The sequence below is a fragment of the Parastagonospora nodorum genome (assembly GCF_000146915.1).
Source record: "Parastagonospora nodorum SN15 chromosome Unknown scaffold_1, whole genome shotgun sequence".
Lineage (NCBI taxonomy): Eukaryota > Fungi > Ascomycota > Dothideomycetes > Pleosporales > Phaeosphaeriaceae > Parastagonospora > Parastagonospora nodorum.
In genome coordinates this window covers 2,509,563-2,531,949 of record NW_001884549.1, presented here as the reverse complement: position 1 = coordinate 2,531,949, position 22,387 = coordinate 2,509,563, and the positions used below count along the sequence as shown (strand labels likewise).

Sequence of the window (22,387 nt, the reverse complement as noted above, 5' to 3'; positions counted from 1 at the left end):
TTATAAGAGAGTTAGATTAATTAAGCTTACTTAAATAGTAATAGAGTAATCTTTATCTAATCTTTTCTTTCTTAGAGTAGTAGACTAACTTAACTTTTTAATCTATTTGCAGAGATCTTGCTATTTAGGCTTATTATACTATTCTAAGATCTTTTTCTTATCTATATTATTAACGCTTAATTAAATTGCTAGAGGCTAATCTTATTACTGCTATTTAAAGCTTAAGATAGGTAATTAGTTTCTAATAATAATAAACTTATCTAATTAGAGCTTTTGCAGGTAAGACCTAATATATAGATATACTTTTAAGCTTTTTTTAGTTTTTCTAGTTAAGCTATTTTAAGCAGTTTGCTTATTTAGAGTTAGTACTATAAAGATTAATAGTCTCTTTTCTTTTTTAGTATCTCTAGATTACTTACTTAGCATAGCGTTAAATACTATAGTAATATTATCTAATATTATATTATTCTTTCTTAGAAATGCTCTTTCTATAACTTCTGCTTATTTCTATTAGGCCTATTCTAGAGCATATTTTGCTATAATTGCTTTAAGAAAGTTAGTAAGAGTAATAGTCTCTTTAACCTCTAGAACGTTATATATCTAAGCTTAGGCATAGAGAGTTTGCTATTTATTAAACTACTTCTCTAGTCTAATTCTACTATACTTAGCTTTATCTAAGTAAGCTTAGTACTCTTATCTAATTTAATTCTAAGTTATAGCCTTACTTAGAGCTAGCTAATCTTTAAGTAGTTTAAGTTATAATTAAAGGCTTAAGTTATCTATTTAGAAAAGCCTAATCTAGATAAGCCTTAAGAAAGTTTAGTAAGACTATTTTTATAATTCTAGTCCTTAAAGATTTATAAGTATAGTAGCTTTTTAAGACTATATAGCAGTAAGAACTTTTCTATTATTAGACTCTTCTTATTATAGTTAGCTAATAAAACTTTATAGGCTTTAATATCTTTCAATATATTCTTATAAAGACTTTTTATAATTAGCTTTTACTTTTATTAGTAGCTCTAGTAGAAGGATCCTTTAGCTTAACTAGCTTAGTAGATAATTCTAAGTATAAGAGGAGCGTTATTAAGAAGATTAGGCTATAATAAGCTATCTAGATTAATATAGTTCTATATTCGCTTTTTAATAACATAAACTTTAAGCTAAATATACTATGCTAGCTAGTCTTTATAAGCTTAAAGAGTAACTATAGAAGGAAGTTTTATCTAGTCTATTTAGTCTATTTAGACTAATATTATTAGGATAATTTAAGAGGTTTAAGAGAAATAAGAGTAGTAGAATAATTAATTTAAGTACTTAGCAAATATAAGATGCATAGTAGAGAATTAACTCTATAATTCTATAGCGCTAGGCTTATAACTGTTATAGCTAAGCAAACTTAAGAGAAAAGATTATATTAATTACTGCTCTTCTAATATATTAGAAGAGCTAGCTTAAATATATAAATAGATTATAGAGAAACGTTAGTCTACTTTCTAAGCTTAGTTAGCTTAGTTACGTAGATTAGCACTTTACTGTTCTTAGGTATTAATACTGCGATAGTTTCTTATGCTAAGAAATTTTAGGTTACTTAGTAGAGTAGGTTACTTAGTAGTAGAATACGTTAGTAAGTTTCTAGTAGTTAGAGATAGTTTCTATATAAGAAGTAAGTCCTTTAATATAGTAATTAAGAGTATAGTAATTAATATTAAATGTAGTAGTAGTAGCTTAGTAGCTTTAGAATTATTTAGATTATATAGCGTTAATAGCAAGCTAAATTCTACCTTTATTTTAAAGTAATAATGCGTTAAGTAGTTAAGGCATATTAGAGAAAAGAAGAATATACGTAGCTTAGTAAGTTTTAGGTTACTTAGTAGAGTAAGTTACTTAGTAGTAGATTACGTTAACATAGGCTAGCTTAGCACTATTATCGACCTAATATTAGAAATCCTAATATGTATAGACTTGTTGTGCTAGCGTGGTTTTGCGAGCCTTGACTAGATCTGGTGTGTATGTGCTCTAGGAAGGCTTTCGCATGTGTGCGCGGGTCTTGAAAAGCACGAAGTATGCTTGAATCATGAACTTAACTAGCTTGATGGGAGTCGAGTAAGTCTAGTTCATCGTGACAGGCCGTCTCGCGATCGGGTGCCGTGGTCAAGCCATGTGAGAAGAAGCTCTTTTCGCCGAATTCTTCGCCCTGCAACTTCTCGTTGGACCGATGAGGTTTGTCTTCTGAATAGCTTCGTTTCGTACAGTACGACTCTGGATTGCTCGTCAGGTTGTTGCGATTTAGTTGTGGATCAAAGACGTGTCGGTTGTTGCTTTGGAGCCATGGTTGTTCTGTTGGTCGCGGTAGGCTAGTGCGAGTATATAAAGCGTGACTTTGAGATGAACTGCTACGAAGAGAACTTTGCTCCGGTATGTGACGTTTGCCTTCTTCTATGCGAGTAGAAACGATCGGTTGGTCACTCAGGCCGTGAATGGGTTGACAGGAGGGCGATTGCTCATTTAGTATACTATTAAGATCCATCCTGTAGACTAATCCGCTGTGCCAGACAGTCGCCTATACACGATGTGCCTGTTTTCTCTTAAAGCCTCATGTGACGGAAACTGTTGTAGAGAGATTTGTTTTGATTCAAGGACGTTGGGCTGAAATGTCGCGGGGCTGAGCAGCGGGGCTTCCGCTTCCGCTTCGTCCTGCATGCGCCTCACATCATACCGGTAAGTGATTGACCGATCTGAGATCGCATCAATATCTGTCTTTCTCCCGCGCCATGTTACGTCTAAACCTGCGCGCAACATTCAATGCAAGTCTCAGCGTAGAGAGTCTAGCAAGACTTTCGCTCTCTACCTCCGCCTTTGCTACTAGTAGTTTTGCAGCATTCTCAAAAGCGCGTAACTTTCTCTGAGCTGCCTACACAAAGTTCGCATACTTCTTCTCGCACCACTCCCAGAAGCTTGCCGCCTTACCCGCCTCAATCGCATCTACGATATCCTGCCTCATCATTGGCTTCGTCCTCCCAAACGGCCACACATACGCGCCGTTATTGTCCAGCGAAATATCCAGCGAGAAGCCAGCATGCAGTAACGTGTACGCACCCATCTTTTGCTCGTACAGAAACAATTTCAACACCGCCATCAGCGCCGCGGACTGGTGCGAGTAAATGTTCGTTAGCAGGTTACCGGGGTTCTGACAGACGCTGACAATGCCGAATTTGCCCCATCGATTAGCGGCCTCTGCAGAAAGAAACAGGTTGCCGGCTTTCGACACGGCGTAGTCTTTTTTGGAGTTTGTGGTTGCCTTCGCTTCAATGGAGAGGAAGTCGACGCCGCCTTTTGGGGAGAACGTCTCAACCATCAACGACGACGTCCAGACAATGCGCACACTGCCGGGAGTTGCTGACTTGGATGCATTCTGTAGTTGTGGCAGAAGTTCTTGAGTGAACAACAAGGGTGCGACGCAGTTAATGCCTATGTGACCTTCGATGTTTTGCTTCGTGGTCGTGCCCTCTGGGTTTCCGCCGATACCTGCGTTGTTCCAGAGAATGTCGAGACGCTGTTCCTGGCTTGCGAACGTGACTGCGGCGGGTTTAACAGTGGTTAGATCTGATAGATCCAGGTAGAGGTATTTGAGTGTAGCGGGTGTGGAGGGCACTGGCTTGGTGGAAGAAATAACTTGTTCAATGGCTTTGGTCACACGCTCCTGTGAACGGCCGGCAAGGTAGATGGTTGCGCCAGTCGGGTAGAGCATCTTGACCAACTCGAAGCCGATGCCCTGATTGGCGCCTGTGATGATGAACACCTTGCCCACCTGGCTGCCTGGCGGAACATTTGTCTCAGTGAAAGCGGGCTTTGGGGGAAAGTATTGCGACCATACTGCTTTGAACATGATTGCGGATGGTTTTGAACCTTACAGTGTAGGTTGGAGTCGCGGAGAACATTGCTGCTGATAACTCGCAAGTTATTGGGGTGGCGGAGGGACCGGGTACCGGGCTTCGGAAACCTTGGCTCGCCGGCATCTCACCTCATCCTACTCATTGTATAGACACCGGTCGCGGGTCGCGGGTCTATAGATAAATTCTAGCTTTCTGGGCGGACGCGGGCTACATTGAACGTAGTTTTAGGAATACAAGATCGTTGTGATCTACGTGGGGCTCTAAGTCACATTGCGCTAAGAGTGCCACTAACATACACTTGCTGGAGCTATAGCATGCGCGAGTGCAAAGAGGGTAAGCTGTCATCGTCGTCACGAAAGTGAGAGCGTGGTGGGGACCCAACATCACTTCGGATCCTACTGTCGAACGGCGCATTAGCGGCTGTCTGCTTGGTGAGCACTTCGTCACGTAGATTCGCATGCATTTAACAGGCAAGAAGACGTGGAAAAAGCATTGCAGTGAACGGACCATGACCGCGATGTGGACGGCTATTGAGAAACAAGGAGCGAAAATAAAGTATGGGGACGAACATGTATGCTCAAAAGTAGACTATAGCCGCGGAGAACGAAGAATATGAAAAGCAATAACCTGCGACATCGTGTATAGCTGAAAGGAGGCATGTGTGTGTTTCGCGAGTGTTTGAAGAGCATGAATAATGGCATTGATCATGATTTGGCACGATACTCACTACGATCACGATGCTCGCATCCACATGGATTTGGCTGTAGTTGCATCGTTCCAACGCGGTGCGCAATGGCCGGCGGTAGACCATCTCCGTAATGAATGAAGTAGCGCGTAATTCCGCATCGGCCACCAGCGACGGCGATCAGACTTAGCGCGGTGGAGAAGATGCAGCGACCATTACTTCTTTCCTATAAACATAACGTGACTATGCTCTGGCGCCACGAACACGTCGCACCGATATTACACCACTCCCCAACTCATCACCCTAATGTCTCAAGAACGTCTTATAACTCTCACTCCCTGTAACCTCCTTGTAAGGATACCCAATATCCCTTAAGAAGCCCTCCAACTTCTCACTGTCCTCCTTCTTGCACTGAATGCCCGACAAAATCTTCGCGACATCGCCTCCGTAATTCCTGTAGTGGAAAAGACTGATGTTCATGCCCGGCTGCAGCGTGTTGAGGAACTTGTACAATGCGCCGCCCCGCTCCGGGAACTCAAACATGTACAAGTGCTCGTCGGCGGCGTTGCTGCGGCCGCCGACCAAGTAGCGGATATGCGACTTGGCGAGCTCGTCTTGCGAGAGATCGGTGGCGATCATGCCCTTCGGCTGCGAGCCGGGTGATGAGGTCGGGCAGGTCGCGTGCGCGTGTCGCGGCTTTGAGCTCGACACCGACGAGGATGTTGGCTTCGCTGGGGCCGGAGTAGCGGTAGCTGAATTCCGTGACGGCCATGGGGTGGATGACTGCGACGAGTTTGGCAAAGGCGCCGGGCATCTCGGGGATGGTGACGGAGAGGAGGGCTTCTTTGTTCTCTCCGAGTGCAGCGCGCTCCGCGACGAATCTCAGGCGGTCGAAATTCATGTTCGCACCGCTGGCGGTCGCGATGAGGCCGCGGTCACGGTCGGGGGATGGATTGCGAGACACCCATTTCTTAAGACCGGCGAGTGCGAGGGCGCCAGCGGGTTCGACGATGGAGCGTGTGTCTTCGAACATGTCTTTGATGGCGGCACATGTCTCGTCGGTTGTTACTTGAACTACTTCGTCAACCACCTCTTGACATATTCTGAACGTCTCTTCTCCGACTGTCTTCACTGCCGCACCGTCGGCGAACAGCCCGACATCCTTGAGCAGCACCCGCTTTCCTGCCTTGAGAGACTCCACCATGGCGTTGGCGTCGTATTGCTCCACGCCTATGATCTTGACGTGTGGCGCTATGCGCTTGATGTAGACGCCCACTCCGGCGATCAGGCCTCCGCCTCCCACGCAGCAAAAGACGGCCGTGAGCTTCGACAGGTCAGTCTGCCGCAACAGCTCCATGCCGACCGTTCCTTGCCCAGCAATGACATACGGATCGTCGAACGGAGGTATGGAGACCAGTCCATGTAGCTTCTCTAGTCGCGCAGCTTCCGCCTTGGCTGCATCAAAATCCGCACCGTGCAGTATGACCGATCCGCCGAGGCGCGAGACGTTCTTGTGCTTTATATCGGGAGTGCCCGAGGGCATGACGATGGTTGCGGGGATCTTGAGATGGCGCGCCGAGTATGCGACTCCTTGGGCGTGGTTTCCTGCGGTCATGAGCTTCCTCTACGTCGAGTTGAGCGCCTCCATGGTCATACCAGCACTGCACGCGATCACGCCCTTCCACCGGTCCTTGGGATCGAGATGTGCCATTTTGTTGTATGCGCCGCGCAGCTTGAAGCTGAAGACGGGCTGCAGGTCTTCTCGCTTGAGCAGGACATTGCACTCCAGCCGATTACTCAGATTTATTGCGTGGGTGAGGGGTGTCTCCTTCACGACTTCGTAGACGCGCGATGTGAGGATGAGGCGGAGGTAGTCGGGATAGCCATTGGGTAGCAGGAACGCGTCGGGCACGACATCGTTGGTTCTTGGCCGTGGTGACTCGGGCGGCGGGCTCGGATTGGCGGTGTATTCTGTGAGCGCAAACCCCGAGTTCTTGGGTGTGCGGGGTGTCATGACGCCGTTGGTGCCATTTTCAGGCGTCGTCGGCCGCGAGTAATCTGGTACGCTTGCCATTGCGTCGTAGTGTAAAGGCAAGAGTGAGTGAGTGCGCAGGTAATTGTCGCTCACATGTGACGTGACTGAGCTTACGGAGCTCTAAATTTTGTGGAAACGGGTCAGTGCGGGCCTGCATCGGCGACAGGGTCCACCGCAGGCGGCGGGGTGCGGGAGCGAAGTGGGGCTTCTTCCAACCTCCACCTCATCTCATCTCAACTCGACTTCGTTTCGAGACGCATTCCATTCCACGGCGACTCGTCTGCATGCCGTCACTATCACTGCTCGTGCAAATGTGTTTCGGATGAGTAGCGTCCATATGGCATTCTTCTTATTGCATCATGTGGGTCAAAACAGGACGAAGTCACCTCATCTTATTTCCGGGAAGAGTGATTGCATCCTTGATATATGATCATGTCGACCACTCACTGTGCTTCATAGAGGCGCATTTGGGTGCTTTTCACTCTCCACGCTCACTGCACACTTTCCCTTTTCGTGACTGTCTTTACCGGCCATGCAGTTCCTAGCCACCACCTTCATTTTGACCATCTCCGGCCATGCCGTGGTAGCAGCTCCAGCAGATGCCTTAGTGGCCCAGGTTCTTGATGCTCAAGCTCCATGCCTTCCGCTCTCGGCATTTGACACTGCCAAATTCGCCCGACCGCTTTCGCTCATGGACGCCATACTCGGCGCCAACGCCTCCGTAACCACAATGACAGGAAACCTCACCTCCATCAAAGAACAAATGCCAGAACTCCAAATTCCACCAGTTCACCTGCCCTCTACCCCTCGCGAAGTCGAAGCCGAACTAGAACAATTCTCAAAGCGCCAAAGCACATGCTCTAACCCGCGCGTCCGCGTCGAATGGGATGCAATGTCCAACCCCGATCGCCAAGCCTACATGAACAGCATAAAATGCTTGATGCGCGCCCGACCATCTGGGAACTTTAACGGCGCGCAAAACAGGTATGAAGACATTGTCGTGCTGCACCAGCAAAACACGCCCCGCGTGCACGGCAATGCCATATTCCTGCTTTGGCACCGATACCTCCTCTGGACATTTGAAGACCTGCTGCGCAAGGAATGCGGATTCACGCGCTCCCTGCCCTGGCTCGACGAGTCAAAGTGGTCAGGTAAATTCCAGCAATCCAGCGTTTTCAGCTCGCAGTGGTTGGGCACAATGTTATCGCGCGGAAACTGCGTGAACAATGGGCAATTTGCATTTCTAGCTTCGAATATCGGACCTGGGCCGAATAACCAACGGCATTGTTTAAGCCGTAATGGGGACGAGTCGAAGACAGAGAACACTCGGCAGGCGCTGACGGATGCGTGCAACTCGCGCAGTTCGTACGCGGATATGGCGGCGTGCTCGGAGGGTGGGGCGCATGCCTGGGGACACAATGGAATTGGAGCGATTATGCAGGATGTTTTCGCTTCGCCTGCGGATCCGGTGTTCTGGTTGCATCACGCGTTTGTTGATCGGAACTTTTGGACTTGGCAGAATCGTGATGGGAGGACGAGGACGACAAGTGTTAATGGTGGGGATGTAGATGGACGTGGGTTGACTTTGAATACGCTGATTAGCATGGATGGTATGAGATCGGATGCCAGGATCAGAGATGTTCTTAACACGCAGAGTCAGTTGCTTTGCTATCGCTATAGTTATTAGGTGGCTGGTGGGCACGTGGGATAATTGTACATCAAGGTACAGGCGAGCAAACATAGGTGTTTCTTGGTGTACACATCAGACTTTGTAAAGTATGGATCTTTATCGCCTTCTCTACTATGTTTTTAATGTCTCGCTGAGATCGTTGAGATTACACCGGTCCGGATGATCATTTCCAGGTTTCGCCTAACTTAGTCCACCGCAGATGGTCGGCAAACTTTGCAAGAATTATCGCTTCGTCCCTTGCGTGTCTCCTGTCCGCATCCACCACAAATATGCCCGTTGCTATTGCAGCTATCTGAAACCCATTTCTCCCTCGTCATGCCGCATCCTCCTGATAGCTCCTAGATATTGCTCTCTTGATTGCATCCACACCGTTCGGGGCACATGTGGTCGCTCGCGCCTCAGCGCTTGGGCTGAAAGAGAACTTCGCGATAGTGGCAGCAGGAACACCCGCGGTGCGACCGCGGTGTAGCAGGTACCAGTACACTTCTCGTCCTTGATTCCGATGGTCTGCTTTCTCTTACCCTTGGTCGTAGCCTCTACCGTCACTCCGTTCATTGCGATCTCAGGACACTGCCCATTGCTCCATGGGATCGAGCCCCGCGTAGTCTTTGATGCCCTGTAGCGACCGGAGTCGTGAAAGCTTTCGTGTTGCAATGAGCAGCGCTGATAGTACCCCTCGTTGCGGGGTTCTGGGACTCTTTGTGAATCGCTGCATGTGGTCGCGAGATGGGTCGCGAATGTTTCCCGCGATTGGTATGTACATCTGCTGTCGTGGGGGTGGTAGGCTAGGAAAAGCGCCAATGACCTTTGGCAACCAAGTTTTCAGTCACTCCTCGACTTCGGTATTACGCACAAGTGCTATGGTCCGACTTTCATGTTTAAGGTAGGTTGCGAGCCACCGTCAACTCATATCTGCCATGGAGGATTGTGGGCGCTGTCGCATGAAGCATGGCTGCTGAACTTGGCAGAAGTCATGGTAAAGGGCCGTGTTGCTCCATTGGGTCCAAATATTCCGGAGACTGGCGTTAGACACAGTTTGTTCAAAAAGCGGGGGTGAGTACTTGTGGTGTTGCTAGGCCATTGGAGGGGGCAAATGTGACCGCTTTTGCGCTACCTTCTCTTTTCTTCCCCCACGCCTTCTCCGACAACACCCCCAACAACCACATCCACCCGTAACGTAACCCGCCCCATATCGTTACAAAAGTATCACCAATGCCCCGATACCATCCCAAAACCACAATCGAAGGCACCCGAGACACGGCCTTCACGTCGCAGCGTACTCGGGCGAACACCTTGTCTGCTCGGGAGACGCAACACGCTTTCATTGCGCCAACCTTACTCTAGACATATTCGCATACCTTCCAAACTCCAAGGCTACGCGGTATGCTGGGAGTGTACGAAAGACGCGGGAACAAGCAGGAGCGACGCCGGTGGTTGGTGACGTCGGTGATGAAGGCTTGACCGGAATGGCCTTGTAGGTTCTTGCAGTGTGCCCAGTCCTCAGCCGAGGAGACTGAGACGAGTGTGAGCTTTCCCTCCATATTCTCTTCCATGGGCATGCCGCTGTCTGGCCCATCAGGTGAATAGGCCTTACCGTGGACTCCTCGGGTAACCTTTTGGATGCCTCAGGATAAGCTGCCGCAGGATCCGCGACGTTGGCGATAACGGTGTATCCTCGAGATCCCACCATTGCGCGAGTTCCGCCCTCTACTGGTATACTCGTCTTTCGGGTTTGACGGTCGCGCGGAGACAAAAGGAGGACGGATAGTAGAGTATCGACACACGACCAGCGAGAAACATGACGGCTAAGACGTAGGGAAGGATATCGAGGATGACGAAACGATCATGATGGCGACGACGTAGCGAAGGATACCGAGGCGACAAATCGCCCGAGTCTCCCAGTGCGACGTTCCGGATGTGTGGTGTTGAAGTGGACCGCCGAAGCTCTACCACATGTTTACTCTTCAAAGAAAGCCTCTTCTAACATGCCAGTTGATGAGTACCGAGGTCCTTACCAGGCAAGGTAGACTTTGTCAGGACGCAGGTCTGCACCCACAGCGCCAGCATGCCTAAAAGGGTTATAACGATCAATCAACGATTGATCACAGTGCATAATAGTATATATCGTACAGGCCTGCCGCGCAGCCTTACGGACTTGAACCGGGCGTGGATGGCAAATACCTCAACAAAGTCGGCAACGAGAAAATGGCGACAAAGCTTCTTGCCAAAACGCCAGATGCCATCAAAGCAGTAAGTTGGAGACGAACTACTTTGATGGCCTCTGTCTTCTCTTCAAGCAACTGGGATTTGCCTCATCGTCGCACTGGAGAGCGACCAGCTCGAGCTCACCAAAGGGCGAAAAGACGCAGAGATCGTACCATTGGTGTTAAGAGCACCACTCCCTTCGGAGGATCTTTATAGCCTGCCCGGTGCATGCCATAAGACATCATGATTGTGGCGGAGTTTGGGCGGAATACGCCATCGCTGGAGAGGTTCCAGAACTCATTCATCAGGGCAGCGATGGACACTGACCTCCCGCCACTGGCAATGAAGCGCTCGATTACATCGATACTCTTAAGCCTACGCGTGGTTTTGATTAGTACGCAACGCCTTATCCGCAGTTTAAAGCTTCGAGCTTGCTTCCCGGTGGGGGAGGTATGCCCGATAGGAAGCGCAAGCTCCAGCTCGACTACCCACGTGATCGACGAGATTGTCACCCGAAGCTCTCCTACGTTTTTACTCTTGGAGGACTGCCTCTTTTTGCTCGCCAGCTGGTGAGCGTTGAAGTCTTGACCAGGCAGTTCGAGGAGTGCGTGGCTAACTTTGACAGACATTTCGCCCAAGATCTTCTTCTCTTCTTGTGCAACGGGCTCCAGTATGGAGGCATATCTGACGGACATTTCGCCCGAGATCTTCTTCTCCTCGTGCGCAAGCTCCTCCAGAAGCTTCGGGAGCTTCGGGTCGATGGCGGTTTCCAGATTGACCTGGTCGAACTTGAGAGCAATCGATGCTCCGAAGTCGTTGCCAGTACAGCGCTGGACGGGATGGAATAGTGATCCGCCCTCATCCGCATCCGGAGTGGAGACCTGGATGGTCTTGATGGCGCCCCGTTCAGTGGGTAAGTTGAAATCGACGAGAACCTGGAGCGCCTGGAGAATAGGTATGCTACGAAAACGCAACTCGGCGACGAACAGGTTGAAGTACAACTCGAACCATGGCTTCTCGTCGGGCAGCCACATGCTGACTGCCTCGGGCATTAACCCGGCGCGACGATAAATCTTCGACGGGTGTTAGCAGAGTGGCTTAATAAGTGAGTGAGTAAGCTTACCTGGTTGCGCCAGTGCAATGTCTGGAAACTGGAACTGGAACAATAAGCCGTTCTAGTGGGACATTCTCAAAGCTATGGAACCAAGTGTCAAGAGCATTCAGGCCGCGAACTTTGGTAATGCGGTGACCTGGTCGTCCGATCTTGAGTGTGTTCTTCTTGACCTGCACGCCGGCAAGCAGTCCTCAAAATGCTTGCCCTTGACTGAAGCGACTGCCGCCCCAGCATTGGCTGCAGACCGGCCAGACATGACCATGAGGCAGCACGTCTCGACACGCCATGAGACAGTATTTCTCGAGACGTGCCGCCTCTTTCTCACCGGTAGTGTTTTTTATGCAGCTCTTCACATATACGATTTTCAAATCGACCACCTTCGCCGCAGGCACGTTGCCGAGGCTTTGGGTACTCGACACACATGTGTTGGAGCATCAGTGGCTCATCACTGGCGAGACCCACATGTTTTGGAGTCTCAGTGGGCCGAGACATGCAGAAAATATGCCTTTATATGTCTTGACCCTAGGGCTTCGCAAACCAGCAGCACGGGTACGGTCGCGGCTTTGTACGCGCGACACACATACATAGAATTCTGAGTGGGCTCTTCACTCGAACCGAAGGCCACTACACGAAAGCTGCCTTGACGACGATCGATCAGAATAGCCTGAGGACGTACTTGGAGCCGATTTTGGGCGCGGAGTCCGGACATTCCATAACGGCCCAAAGGAAGCGCCAGATCCTTTCTTTATCTGACATGCCCAAGCTTTCCACGGCATGGAGCTTTGCAGACAGCAAATACCCGTGGACCCGGAGGCCCTGTGATGGGTCTGAATTGAGGAACCAATCCTCTTCCAGGTCGTCTTTGTCGCTGAGAGCGGATCGCAGGCTGCCATCAAACTTTTGAATCTGGTTGATGTTCAGGACTCCAGGATGGCAGCTCACTGGTGAGTCGTATACCCAAAAGCCGTTGGAGTATTGGATGAGGATGTCCGCTTGTGCCATGGGGTTCGTGCCTTTGCATGGAATAAACCAGTCAAACAAGCTTCCATCCAGTGAGGTTCTTATCGCTTGCTCGATGATTACGGACCTGTTGAGGAGGGACTCAGCTACGACAAAGTCCCATTGCTTCCTGAGGGCTCGAAGTCCAATGCATCTCTTGATCCATCCCGGGAAGAGTGAACGGGTGCCTATATCGTGTGTGTCTGCCCAATATCTGTTGACTTTATCCTGGCTTGTTCTTGTCCATGATTGGGTATCGCACAATGTTTGCGCTGTACCGACTGCTTTGAGGCATGGATCCGACCACCAATGCCCGGTGTTGAGACATTCCAGGATCAAGATGCCGTCATAATGCGTGACCTCCTTGAAGATCGCCAGAATGAGTTCGGCCGGGAGATCTTGCAAGCGCCGAGGGCCTGGTGTGTCCTCAACCAGAACGACATGGTCGCTTCCAGCCTGGTCTGTACTATCATCATTGGCTTCGGGAGCTCCAAGCTTGGGGTATCGCTTCGCATGATGATATGGAGGTGTCAAGAAGTGCTGGTCCTTGCCCTGCTGCCGCCAACGGCATGTTGCAAAGGCATTCTCTTCTCCGACGGCCAAGACGCGCTCACAAGTGGTGGCGACAGAGACAAGGCCGGAACGCGTTACGCATTGAGAGCAGTTGTATCCGAGGATTTCGCTATGCCAGATCCGCTCCATGGCGAGCTCAAAGTCGGCCGGCTGGTCTCCCCAGTGCCTGGACACCTTTCCGACTCCATGCATGACTTCGCAGCGGGTCATGCTCCGACTGGGAGACGTCAAGAGCACGAGAAGCAAGAGTTGGTGCGGCGATATGACGGGCAGCATGGCCGCCTCGTACTCCATGGTGTCGAGCAGGCTGCTGAGGTATGTGTTTGGAGACGACGCCTCCCTGACAAACCACATCACGTCGCCCGCCGACTGCATCGTCGTCTGCGGCAAACCTGGGAACTTCTTGCGGACTGCTGCTAGTGCGGCCATGCCGTCGGCGGTGTCGATGTATGCGAGGAACTTGTTGTCGCGGTCCCGCTCCGCCGCGAGCCACTCGTCAAATGTTGTCTCATCGCCGCCCGTCCAGCAACGTCGGCTTGACATGGTTGCGGACAGATCAACGTTGGAGTGGAGGGAGCGGAAATTGAGGTCCTGCGTGCCCTTGCGGTACGGATCTTTGCGGCGCTCAGGCGGCATCGAGAATGTGCCCTTGGGGTGCGCATCTGCCACCGTTAGCTGTGTTGCGCCTTGTGTCAGGCCGACTTACCAGAAAGTGAGGGCCAGTACTTCTCATCCAAGCCAGGCCAGCCATGCGCATGGGCCCACTCGTCGTGGCGCCATGTTCGTGGCGTTGGCCTCCTGCCCGTTGGAGCTGCAGCCATTGTCGGCGAAGGCGGGAGTCAGGGGAGGCTGCGCGGGTAGCTGTGACGACGACAGTGACCTTCAGGTCAGGCTCAAGGAATACAGTATGGCTGATCGGCCCTGCAGCAAAGAATTTGTGGTTGTAGTTGTGGCTGTGGTGGGGGGGGACGCGGGGTGTTGAGGTGATGGAGATGGAGTCGCAGAAGAGAAAACCAAAGGCACCAGAGACGCCCCGCCAAGATCACGCAACGCAATCTCACTTTCTGAGAGCTCGCTGTGGACTTTTTGTCCATGGGGAACAGCCCTTGAGCGTCTCTAGGCGTTGTAGTGTCTACAGAAGGCCGCGGCCCCCTTTGCATGATGAAGCCCCGAAAAGCCACGATGGCTGACATACCACTCTTCGTCACGACTGCGGGGTCCGTCATCGCATTTTGCACCAGAATGCCCCAAGATGCCCCCTCATGTGTCATCCACAAAAGGAGCTTTTGCATTGACAGCAGTCAAGAGCCTGCGGGCACAGCCCCAGCAACTGTGAGCGCCAGATTGCACGAAGAGCACGCAATGACCACAAGTCAATATGCCTTTCAAAGAGGATACCAAAGTCAAGAGGAGAGAGATGCATTATGATACAAGATCAAAGCACTTTTGTCACCGGACGCCCACCCTGCGCCCGCCCAAACGCCAACATATGCATACAAAAAACAATACAGCAAAAGCACCACCACCACCAGACCGGAACCCCCAACGCCAAACACCAGCCCGCTCAGCCCACCACCTCATCCTCAGTCGCCGGGCCCACCACCAGCACACCACCTACCACCGAGCCGAGAAGCCACTCCGTTGCCAGCGGAGGGCCGGCCACAAACCCAGCAGAGACGACACCAGGCACAGGGGCGGGAGTGGAGAGCGGCGCCTCACTCTCGATGATCCACCGCGCCTTCGCGGTTTCGCTGGGTGGTGCACGGCCGTTGCCAGCGGCCGGCATACCACCCATGGCCACGATCATGGCGTCCAGGGCTGCTGGCTTCTCCTGCGCCAGCGTCTTGGTCTTCACCTGGTCGAAGACGACGGGGACCATGCCGTCGCCGAGCACGTCTTGTCCGGGGAGGAGGCCGGAGACGGGCGAGTTGCTGACCTGTCAGGAGTGTTAGTGCGGTTCAGAAGTCATCATGGTGAGGTACTTACTCCAGGCTGCGCCTTGTAGGAGTAGTATGTCCCCGTTGCGTTGGGGACGTGCTGGGCGAGCCAGACCCAGCGAGGCTGCGCGGCGGGGACGCCTTGGGCGACCGGGGGGCCGGAGACTTGCTGCGGGGGCGGCAGCGCTTGTTGTTGATGATGATGCTGCTGCTGCTGCTGCTGCGGGGCGAGGGCAGGCAGGGCAGGAGGAAGAGGCGCGGGAGGAGGCTGCGCGGAGGCAGCTTGCGCCAGAGGGCGAACAGGCACGGCAGCCCAGGCTGCGAGGAAGTCGTCCAGGTCCTGTGGCCAGGTGGCCGCGAGGCCGGGGTCGTACCACTCCGGATCGGAGAAGAAATTATACATCTTGTTGTGTATAATGTTTGCCAAAGGGGAGGAAGTTCCAGCGCGGCATTGTGGGGATTTATACTCCCGTCGGACGCTAAGCGACATAGCCATAAGCGAGAGTGTTGACGATGAGAGAGTTGATAACCACACTGAAACGCTCTTCATAGTCTTTACATCAACATACAGGGGCTGTGGATATCACTGAGCAGTCAATGTGGCTCTCCCTAGATTCGGGACTCGATGAATAGAGGATGAGCTGGTGGACTTGAAGAATTGGACTTGGAAAGCTTCATGAACCAGCATTTCATGTTACCTTTCGACACATCATGGTGAGACTCGAGCTTCTCCTGAACTGAGTCTTTATACGCTACAAGGCATCCACTGCTTCAATCTAGTATACCTGGTAATATTCGAAAGCACATTATCAGTGACTGCAAAGTAAGCAGCGAATGAAATTTCCGAGTCTCCTTGGCATGCTCATCTCTTCTGTGGAGAGTATATGCGTCTACATGCGGCTCCAATTGTTTCAAACCTGAATAGGTCTTATTTCATGTCTAAATGACGCAGTATCGAGTCTCGGACGTAGGATCATCATCACGACTACGGCACGCATCTGTTAGTTTGCTCGTTTGCCACAATGGCCGCGGCAATATACAGAGGTACTTAGTCGCGCTTGAGCGGTTTCAGCAAGCTGCAGAAGGGATCCAAGACACATTCAATAGTATTCATCTGCTCGAGAGCTTCGTGATGTGAGACTGCGGAGGTACCTACACGACAAAACACCACGTAAATTGATCAGAAACATGGAAACAATCAGTGATGTATTAGTACTCTTTTGCCGCCCTGATAGATGGTCTTAAGCTCTGAGCAATTCTATGGAGCTTCTCAGTTCGCGCCATCATTTCTGTTCAACGTAGATCGTATCGTTGTTCCAATACTTCACCCTGCTTGGTCACTCCGAGTTTCCTAGGGCTCCCCTGGGTTGCGGTAGTCATCCTCCATCTGCCGCGCAAGCCATTCCGCTCGCTGTTTCTTGTTTGTGAGCCCGACAGATATTCCACCATATCGTATCGCGGCAAGCGCAATCTTGCCATTGGTCCAGCCCTTGATGGTCGAAACAGCCCTAGGCTTGGGTGTAATCGCTGGGCATGGCAGCATGCGATTCTTCGTCTTGCCCATACACCTCTTCAGCCAATCGAATTGGTCGTCCAGAATGTCCTTGCCGTTCTCGTCCCTCTGGATGGATGAGACGCATCTGCCCGTTGTTGTGTCTGTCCACCTGACGCTGGTGGAGACTCGAATGCCCTTGAACCGACAAAGTACGTTGATCTCCCATTGATCCTGGAATACCACCTTCAATGCCTGTATGTCCGCCATGTTGAATCGCCGAAAGTCGAAGACTATGTCGATAGTTCGCAAAGTAGAGAGCTTCCCAATGCTCCTGAGCAACGTGCACCGACGGCGCGTAGAGTAACATCCATCGATTCTAGGACGTTTACGACCGTCGCTGAAGTCAAAGGTGATGGACAAGTTCCACAGGAATGTGTGATACATTGGGTGTACACCTCTGAGCCACTCTGGTAGGTCTGGTAAAGAGCTGTCACGTTCGTCGAGGTTAAATGTGACTTTCTTGGGAAAGGTATCCCTCACCATATAACAGAAGTGTCTGCTTACTAGACTTGGCCACAGTAATCTACCAAGGTCAGGAAGATGGACATCCGTGGTTTCGGTGATAGATCCAGGTGGTCCGCGGTAGGAAAGCAGAGGCTCCTGGCTACCATGATGTTGCCTCCAAGAATAGCCGCCGTTCAAAGGTCCACATTCGTAGAGCTTCTCGAAGACCATTTGATGTATTTCCCTCGGGAGATCGTTGAAGTCTATTGGCTGACCAGGTTGGTGCTGCATTGACAAAGACTCTGTGTTTTTCAGACCAAAGTGTGGGAATATTTCCTTCTCGTATCCGGGCACCATGCCGTATTGGTCAACAACATGAGTGTGGGTGAAAAGCGGCTCGTGGCAGCTCGTGCTGAAGCCATCACGAATTCGCTTGATGTGCGTCGCTATATCCTTGTGACGATTCGAGTTCTGAACTCACGCTCAAAACAGTCTTTTGAGTAGAACAAAACGCGCCCGTGCACACGTTTTTCGTTCTTCCTAACTCGATTGTACCACGGAAACAGTTCGATGATGGCGTTCTCGAGTTCATCCACCGTCGCAACCGGACCTACACGCCAGAAGCCGAATGTCAACAGCTGGACTATCGTGAAGTCCGGCTGTATGGAGCTACTAATGGAGAAGAACTTTGTGCACAGAACAGAGTGCTTCTTGGACATCCTGTCGAGTATCTCAACGGGAATGTACGGCAGAGAGTCCTTGATCTCCTTGCGCATTGTTTTGCCGCTCATAGTCTCCCTGCTTTCGCGATAGCCTCGCTCGACTTGCATTCGGCGACGGGCGGTAGTCACCATCCTCAGGTGTATGACGTCATACGCTTCGCGTCGCGACTCCGCATTTTCACGCAAGAACTGATTGTGATAGTGCGCGGGATTATGAGTCTCAAGGCTGAGAAATGTGGGGTGGGCCCAGCTGCGGGATATGAGGACGCCTGGGACTTCTCCGTTGTCGTCCAAAGCCGCGATGTCGCGAATTGCTTCTGGCGTTATCTCAGTTGACACTGATGAATGTTAGCAGCAGTAGCAGTAAAATATTCGGATCTTGCGACGTACTCTCGGAGACTGATTCTCAATCGCCAGTCAGGGCGGTGTGTGGGGAGACTGACTGCGCGCCTGTCGTGGGCTATCCGTGGATGTGCCCACGCTTGAGTACCTGATCAGGAAATTTCGGCTGAACGTCCTCATTGTGTCAGCTATGATCCCAGAGGACCTTGCAGTTGAGTGACAGACCTCGCTGTTGGCTCGCAGGTTCGAGATGACCCTTGTGTGATGCGTTCTTGAAACGGGCGCACCTATTACAGCACCAAGACGCCGACAATGGCGCAGAGGTCTCTGTATCGTAGGCGCCGGTTTCCCTATAGGGCGTCCGGGGAGTAAGCTTTGAATGAGATCGCAAAGTCTCGACGCGGGTTGAGTGGCCAGAAAAAAAAGATTGAATTTGGCCGACGTTCACTGGAAAATATCGCAATGCCGCAAATCCACTTGGCGAAAATTTTAGTCTACCTAGCTTGACCCACCCTGTCTACTACCGCGAATGAACGCCGAGCAAGAAGGTGGAACCTATCAACAGTTTCAAGTGCCTAGGTGAGCATATCCGCGAGCGATGAGGTGTTAACACGGCATCCGAAAGGAGGTTTATTGGAGCACTTACAAGTATCGCGCACCTTGAGAACACATGTAAGGACCAACACGAGGGGTCCTCGGTACTAGAAGACCACTTTGGCTCATGTCACTACATACACTCTCACGGGATATAACAGCGGATTATTGTTAGGCAAAAGACTAAGACATAAAGGCTATGATAACGTCAATGCTATGACAATAGTTTTCGTGTCTACTACCTCCCGTTGTAAGAGAGTGATTATGAGATTTAACGTCCTTAAAGTAATAGAATGTTCTCTCAGGGTGCACCATTGTAACAACTTAACCTACGTGAAGACGGAGGATTATAAGCGCAAGAGCTTCCGGTCAACCATAATTGCCGTCACGCTTAATCGCATGGTTGTTCAGGATGAGCTGCAGCTGCAGATTAGTCGAAGCCATAGTCAATTTTCAGTATCTGCAGATATCTGTTCTTATCGGTCTTGAGTTCGGGCAGTACAATCGTCATCCTTTTGACGAAGTGTTTGCAACAAACTGAAAATCTTATGAGAGCAGTATCGTAACAATAAAGGCACATCCTAGGCTTTCCGAGGCACTTACTGTTCCGTTATACTGTGATCAGCACATGTGAATATTCAACATCAAGGTGCAATCTCGTCAGGACTCAGTACATACTTCAAAATGTCAACTTTGTTACTGGATGAGTGTGTAATGAGTGGGCAACCAACTGCACCCTAATGTTAAATAAATTCCAAGCACCTGAACAGGCGGTGGTTATAGTACCTTACAAAACGTAGATCCCGAAGGCGGCAATTCATAGAGAAATCGTTTGCCCGACGTCAGCGAAAGCGTCCTCATTCCTATGTGTCTAATCTTCTGCCTTTCCCAGATGTAGTGGCCGTGCAAAAACATTTGGGGCTCTCACATGAGTCGTACTTCTCGGAGTCTTGCTCAGCATCCGTGAAACTGACAAGATCCACATTGTCGGTAGAGGTTTTTGCGAGCTGCTATCTGTTATGAACGTCGCCTGATGATTTCGGCAAGATACTGGGATTCGAGCCTTTCGCGAGGAGCTAATGATTCCCTTCTATCATCGACGATGTTGCCGCTCTCGATACAGGGCTGCAACTCTTCGTCTCCCAGCTCATGAGGAGGTTTGGTGTGATAGGAACCAGAACTAGCAGGAACTGCAGAAGTATCGAGAGCTACAAGCGGGATCAGAGTTGTAGGACCTGAAGAGGATGGCTGTGCGGATGGAGCATGGAGCCTCAAGGTGAAGACGAAGTTACGGTGGGCCAGGTCGGAGTCGTGAACAGTGCGGTTGTTCTCGTGGTTTTCGATGGCAGTCCCTCAAGCCGGCTGGAAGGATGACTTGTGGCCATAGGCTATAGATTCTTGGTCAACCAATGCCAATGTATCGTTCATGACGCCGGAGACTCATCTCTTGAGTGAAGATTGACAGTGTCAACGCCGTCCAGGATGCATAGACCCCGCTCCAGGCTGCCGTCGCCCCGCTATCGTTAAGCGCATACGAAATTTGTGTCTCAGTTGCTTGTCAGCGACCGGGTTGAGTTTCGCGCTGGTGTTATACTTGCTGGCAGAGTCGAAGGACTCCAGCTGATGACGACGTCGTTGATCCCGAGCATCTTCTTCGTTGCCTAATTTTAAGAACAAGCAAACGATGGCAAATAGCGAGGCCATTGGCATGCTCAGGGTGCTTGTCGCGGATGGAGGCTGGATACTGGATGAGGAGGCATCGTGCAATAGGCGGCTTCGTTCGTAGTGATCTTGGGAGAGGTCGGCGTGCGGCTACGTCTATCGGGTTCAAATCGTGTCGCTGTTGATAAGAGGGGACGAAGAAGCCGCAGGGGGACAAGGGTAGGGCGGCACCATTTAGGATCTCAAAAAGGCTTAGTGGGGCAGTACTGTAGTCGCAGCTCTTCTCACAGACACGGATTGTGTGCTGAACGAAGGCAACCAAGATGGCTTAGTCAAATTTCGGCCAAAATGATAGCAACTTATCAAATGTTCGCTCAGAACTAGTATTAGAGGCGTTTCTTTAAGACGCCGACAGCGCCGAACGCCTAGGTATGTGAGAAACAGCGTTGCGTGGCATCAAACGTCGACCCGAGACCCAAGACCAATTGTGGGCCAAAATGCAAAAGCATACCATATCTGTAGCTCGAGTGCTATGAGGCTCTTTGCTTCGACTAGGTGCCCAGACGGAGGGCTGGTAGTAGTAGTCATCAATCACTACGATACTCTGGCTAAGAATCGCATCACCTGTGGCATCCAATGACTTTCAACACTCTAAGCCAAACATTATTCAGGTACGTGGATCCGACAAAACCTTCTCCTTCGCACGAAGACTTCAGCAGTTGCTTATGTATGATCCAGAACCTGTACAAGGCCCGGCACGTGATATAACGCCCTCCCAGATGCCACCTCAGCACTTTACTCGATCAATCGCTCAATTAAGCCCGGCCCTCTCGGAACCACAGCCCTTCGTGCCAGCGCGGACAGCGTTTACAAGGCTTTTGATCAATTGCCGGTGACGGTCCAATTATCCAGCGTATCCTATGTGTAATCTTCTAATCTCCCCTGACCGAAACATGCAAACTCTGCGCGCTATAGACATTTTTCTGGGGTACGTTTAGGCTCTAGTAGTTAGCTACGCATACTTGGTCAATCATATGGAGGCACAACACCACATAGTTCGGACTCGGACAGCAAGCGAGCACGGCCCTGCGATTCGTAGTTTTCTAGATTTATCTAATATATAGTTGTAGATGTCAGTCTTACTGCGCAGCGGTCCTAAAGAGCTAGTATCTATCCTAAAGAGACTATCTAATTTGCCTCTACTAGAATATCTAACTCTAGAGAAAAAATATCCTCTATAGCCCTTACTATTGCTGTGCAAAGATAACGTTTTTCGTCTATGCCTATAGTTTTAATATTCCTTACTATTAATAAGGTAGCCTAAGTATATTATATAAGAAGTTATAAGGATCTATTTATAGCCTCTAGCCTATTAAAGCCTCTAGCCTATTAAAGCCTCTAGCCTATTAAAAACATATATACTCGTTAAAGTAAGTCTCCTTATTAATAGCCTAGCTCCTCGTTAATTACGTGCACGTCTAATTCTCTATTACTCTAGAGTTCTTAGTAATTTAGCTTAATAAGAAGCCTTCTGCTTATTAGCTAATTACTAGGCATCTAATATATAGTTTAGAATATTAGTCTTACTGCGTAGCAGTTCTAAAGAGCTAGTATCTATTCTAAAGAGACTATCTAATTTGCCTCTACTAGAATATCTAACTCTAGAGGAAAAATATACTCTATAGCTCTCGCTGTTGCTATGCAAAGATAACGTTTTTTATCTATGCCTATAGTTTTAATATTCCTCTCTATTAATAAGGTAGCCTAAGCGCGTCACGTAAGGAGTTATAAGGATCTATTTACAGCCTCTAGCCTGTTGAAAACCTATCTCCTTATTAAAGCACGTATCCTCGTTAAAGCAAGTCTCCTCGTTGAAGCAAGTCTCCTCGTTAATAGCCTGGCTCCTCGTCAATAGCCTGGCTCGTCAATGGCCTCGC

General features: G+C 50.1%; 10 protein-coding genes across 10 annotated transcripts; 1 reads left to right on the top strand and 9 right to left on the bottom strand.

Moving 5' to 3' along the window:
* Positions 1–2,080: 2,080 nt before the first annotated feature.
* SNOG_01122 (hypothetical protein) lies at positions 2,081–2,330 on the bottom strand (the record flags this gene model as incomplete). Its single annotated transcript, XM_001791726.1, has 2 exons — positions 2,081–2,259; positions 2,306–2,330. The coding sequence occupies 2 exons, from the start codon at positions 2,328–2,330 to the stop codon at positions 2,081–2,083; spliced, it is 204 nt and encodes a 67-aa protein (XP_001791778.1).
* A 174-nt stretch (positions 2,331–2,504) lies between these two features.
* SNOG_01121 (hypothetical protein) lies at positions 2,505–3,886 on the bottom strand (the record flags this gene model as incomplete). The annotated part of the gene is made up of 1 exon (XM_001791725.1): positions 2,505–3,886. One exon carries the CDS (start codon positions 3,884–3,886, stop codon positions 2,912–2,914), a length of 975 nt encoding a protein of 324 aa, XP_001791777.1. The 3' UTR covers positions 2,505–2,911.
* A 995-nt stretch (positions 3,887–4,881) lies between these two features.
* On the bottom strand, positions 4,882–6,652 carry SNOG_01120 (hypothetical protein; the record flags this gene model as incomplete). The annotated part of the gene is made up of 3 exons (XM_001791724.1): positions 4,882–5,226; positions 5,264–6,183; positions 6,235–6,652. The coding sequence occupies 3 exons, from the start codon at positions 6,650–6,652 to the stop codon at positions 4,882–4,884; spliced, it is 1,683 nt and encodes a 560-aa protein (XP_001791776.1).
* A 493-nt stretch (positions 6,653–7,145) lies between these two features.
* Positions 7,146–8,410, top strand: SNOG_01119 (hypothetical protein; the record flags this gene model as incomplete). The annotated part of the gene is made up of 1 exon (XM_001791723.1): positions 7,146–8,410. One exon carries the CDS (start codon positions 7,146–7,148, stop codon positions 8,298–8,300), a length of 1,155 nt encoding a protein of 384 aa, XP_001791775.1. The 3' UTR covers positions 8,301–8,410.
* Positions 8,411–9,624: 1,214 nt separating this feature from the next.
* SNOG_01118 (hypothetical protein) lies at positions 9,625–9,993 on the bottom strand (the record flags this gene model as incomplete). Its single annotated transcript, XM_001791722.1, is given in 2 exon segments — positions 9,625–9,643; positions 9,662–9,993. 2 exon segments carry the CDS (start codon positions 9,991–9,993, stop codon positions 9,625–9,627), a joined length of 351 nt encoding a protein of 116 aa, XP_001791774.1.
* A 17-nt stretch (positions 9,994–10,010) lies between these two features.
* Positions 10,011–10,370, bottom strand: SNOG_01117 (hypothetical protein; the record flags this gene model as incomplete). Its single annotated transcript, XM_001791721.1, has 2 exons — positions 10,011–10,249; positions 10,319–10,370. 2 exons carry the CDS (start codon positions 10,368–10,370, stop codon positions 10,011–10,013), a joined length of 291 nt encoding a protein of 96 aa, XP_001791773.1.
* A 278-nt stretch (positions 10,371–10,648) lies between these two features.
* On the bottom strand, positions 10,649–11,542 carry SNOG_01116 (hypothetical protein; the record flags this gene model as incomplete). Its single annotated transcript, XM_001791720.1, has 2 exons — positions 10,649–10,876; positions 11,036–11,542. 2 exons carry the CDS (start codon positions 11,540–11,542, stop codon positions 10,649–10,651), a joined length of 735 nt encoding a protein of 244 aa, XP_001791772.1.
* A 734-nt stretch (positions 11,543–12,276) lies between these two features.
* On the bottom strand, positions 12,277–14,015 carry SNOG_01115 (hypothetical protein; the record flags this gene model as incomplete). The annotated part of the gene is made up of 2 exons (XM_001791719.1): positions 12,277–13,856; positions 13,901–14,015. 2 exons carry the CDS (start codon positions 14,013–14,015, stop codon positions 12,277–12,279), a joined length of 1,695 nt encoding a protein of 564 aa, XP_001791771.1.
* Positions 14,016–14,758: 743 nt separating this feature from the next.
* SNOG_01114 (hypothetical protein) lies at positions 14,759–15,534 on the bottom strand (the record flags this gene model as incomplete). Its single annotated transcript, XM_001791718.1, has 2 exons — positions 14,759–15,130; positions 15,181–15,534. 2 exons carry the CDS (start codon positions 15,532–15,534, stop codon positions 14,759–14,761), a joined length of 726 nt encoding a protein of 241 aa, XP_001791770.1.
* Positions 15,535–16,482: 948 nt separating this feature from the next.
* On the bottom strand, positions 16,483–17,906 carry SNOG_01113 (hypothetical protein; the record flags this gene model as incomplete). The annotated part of the gene is made up of 3 exons (XM_001791717.1): positions 16,483–16,916; positions 17,214–17,576; positions 17,657–17,906. 3 exons carry the CDS (start codon positions 17,904–17,906, stop codon positions 16,483–16,485), a joined length of 1,047 nt encoding a protein of 348 aa, XP_001791769.1.
* Positions 17,907–22,387: the final 4,481 nt, after the last annotated feature.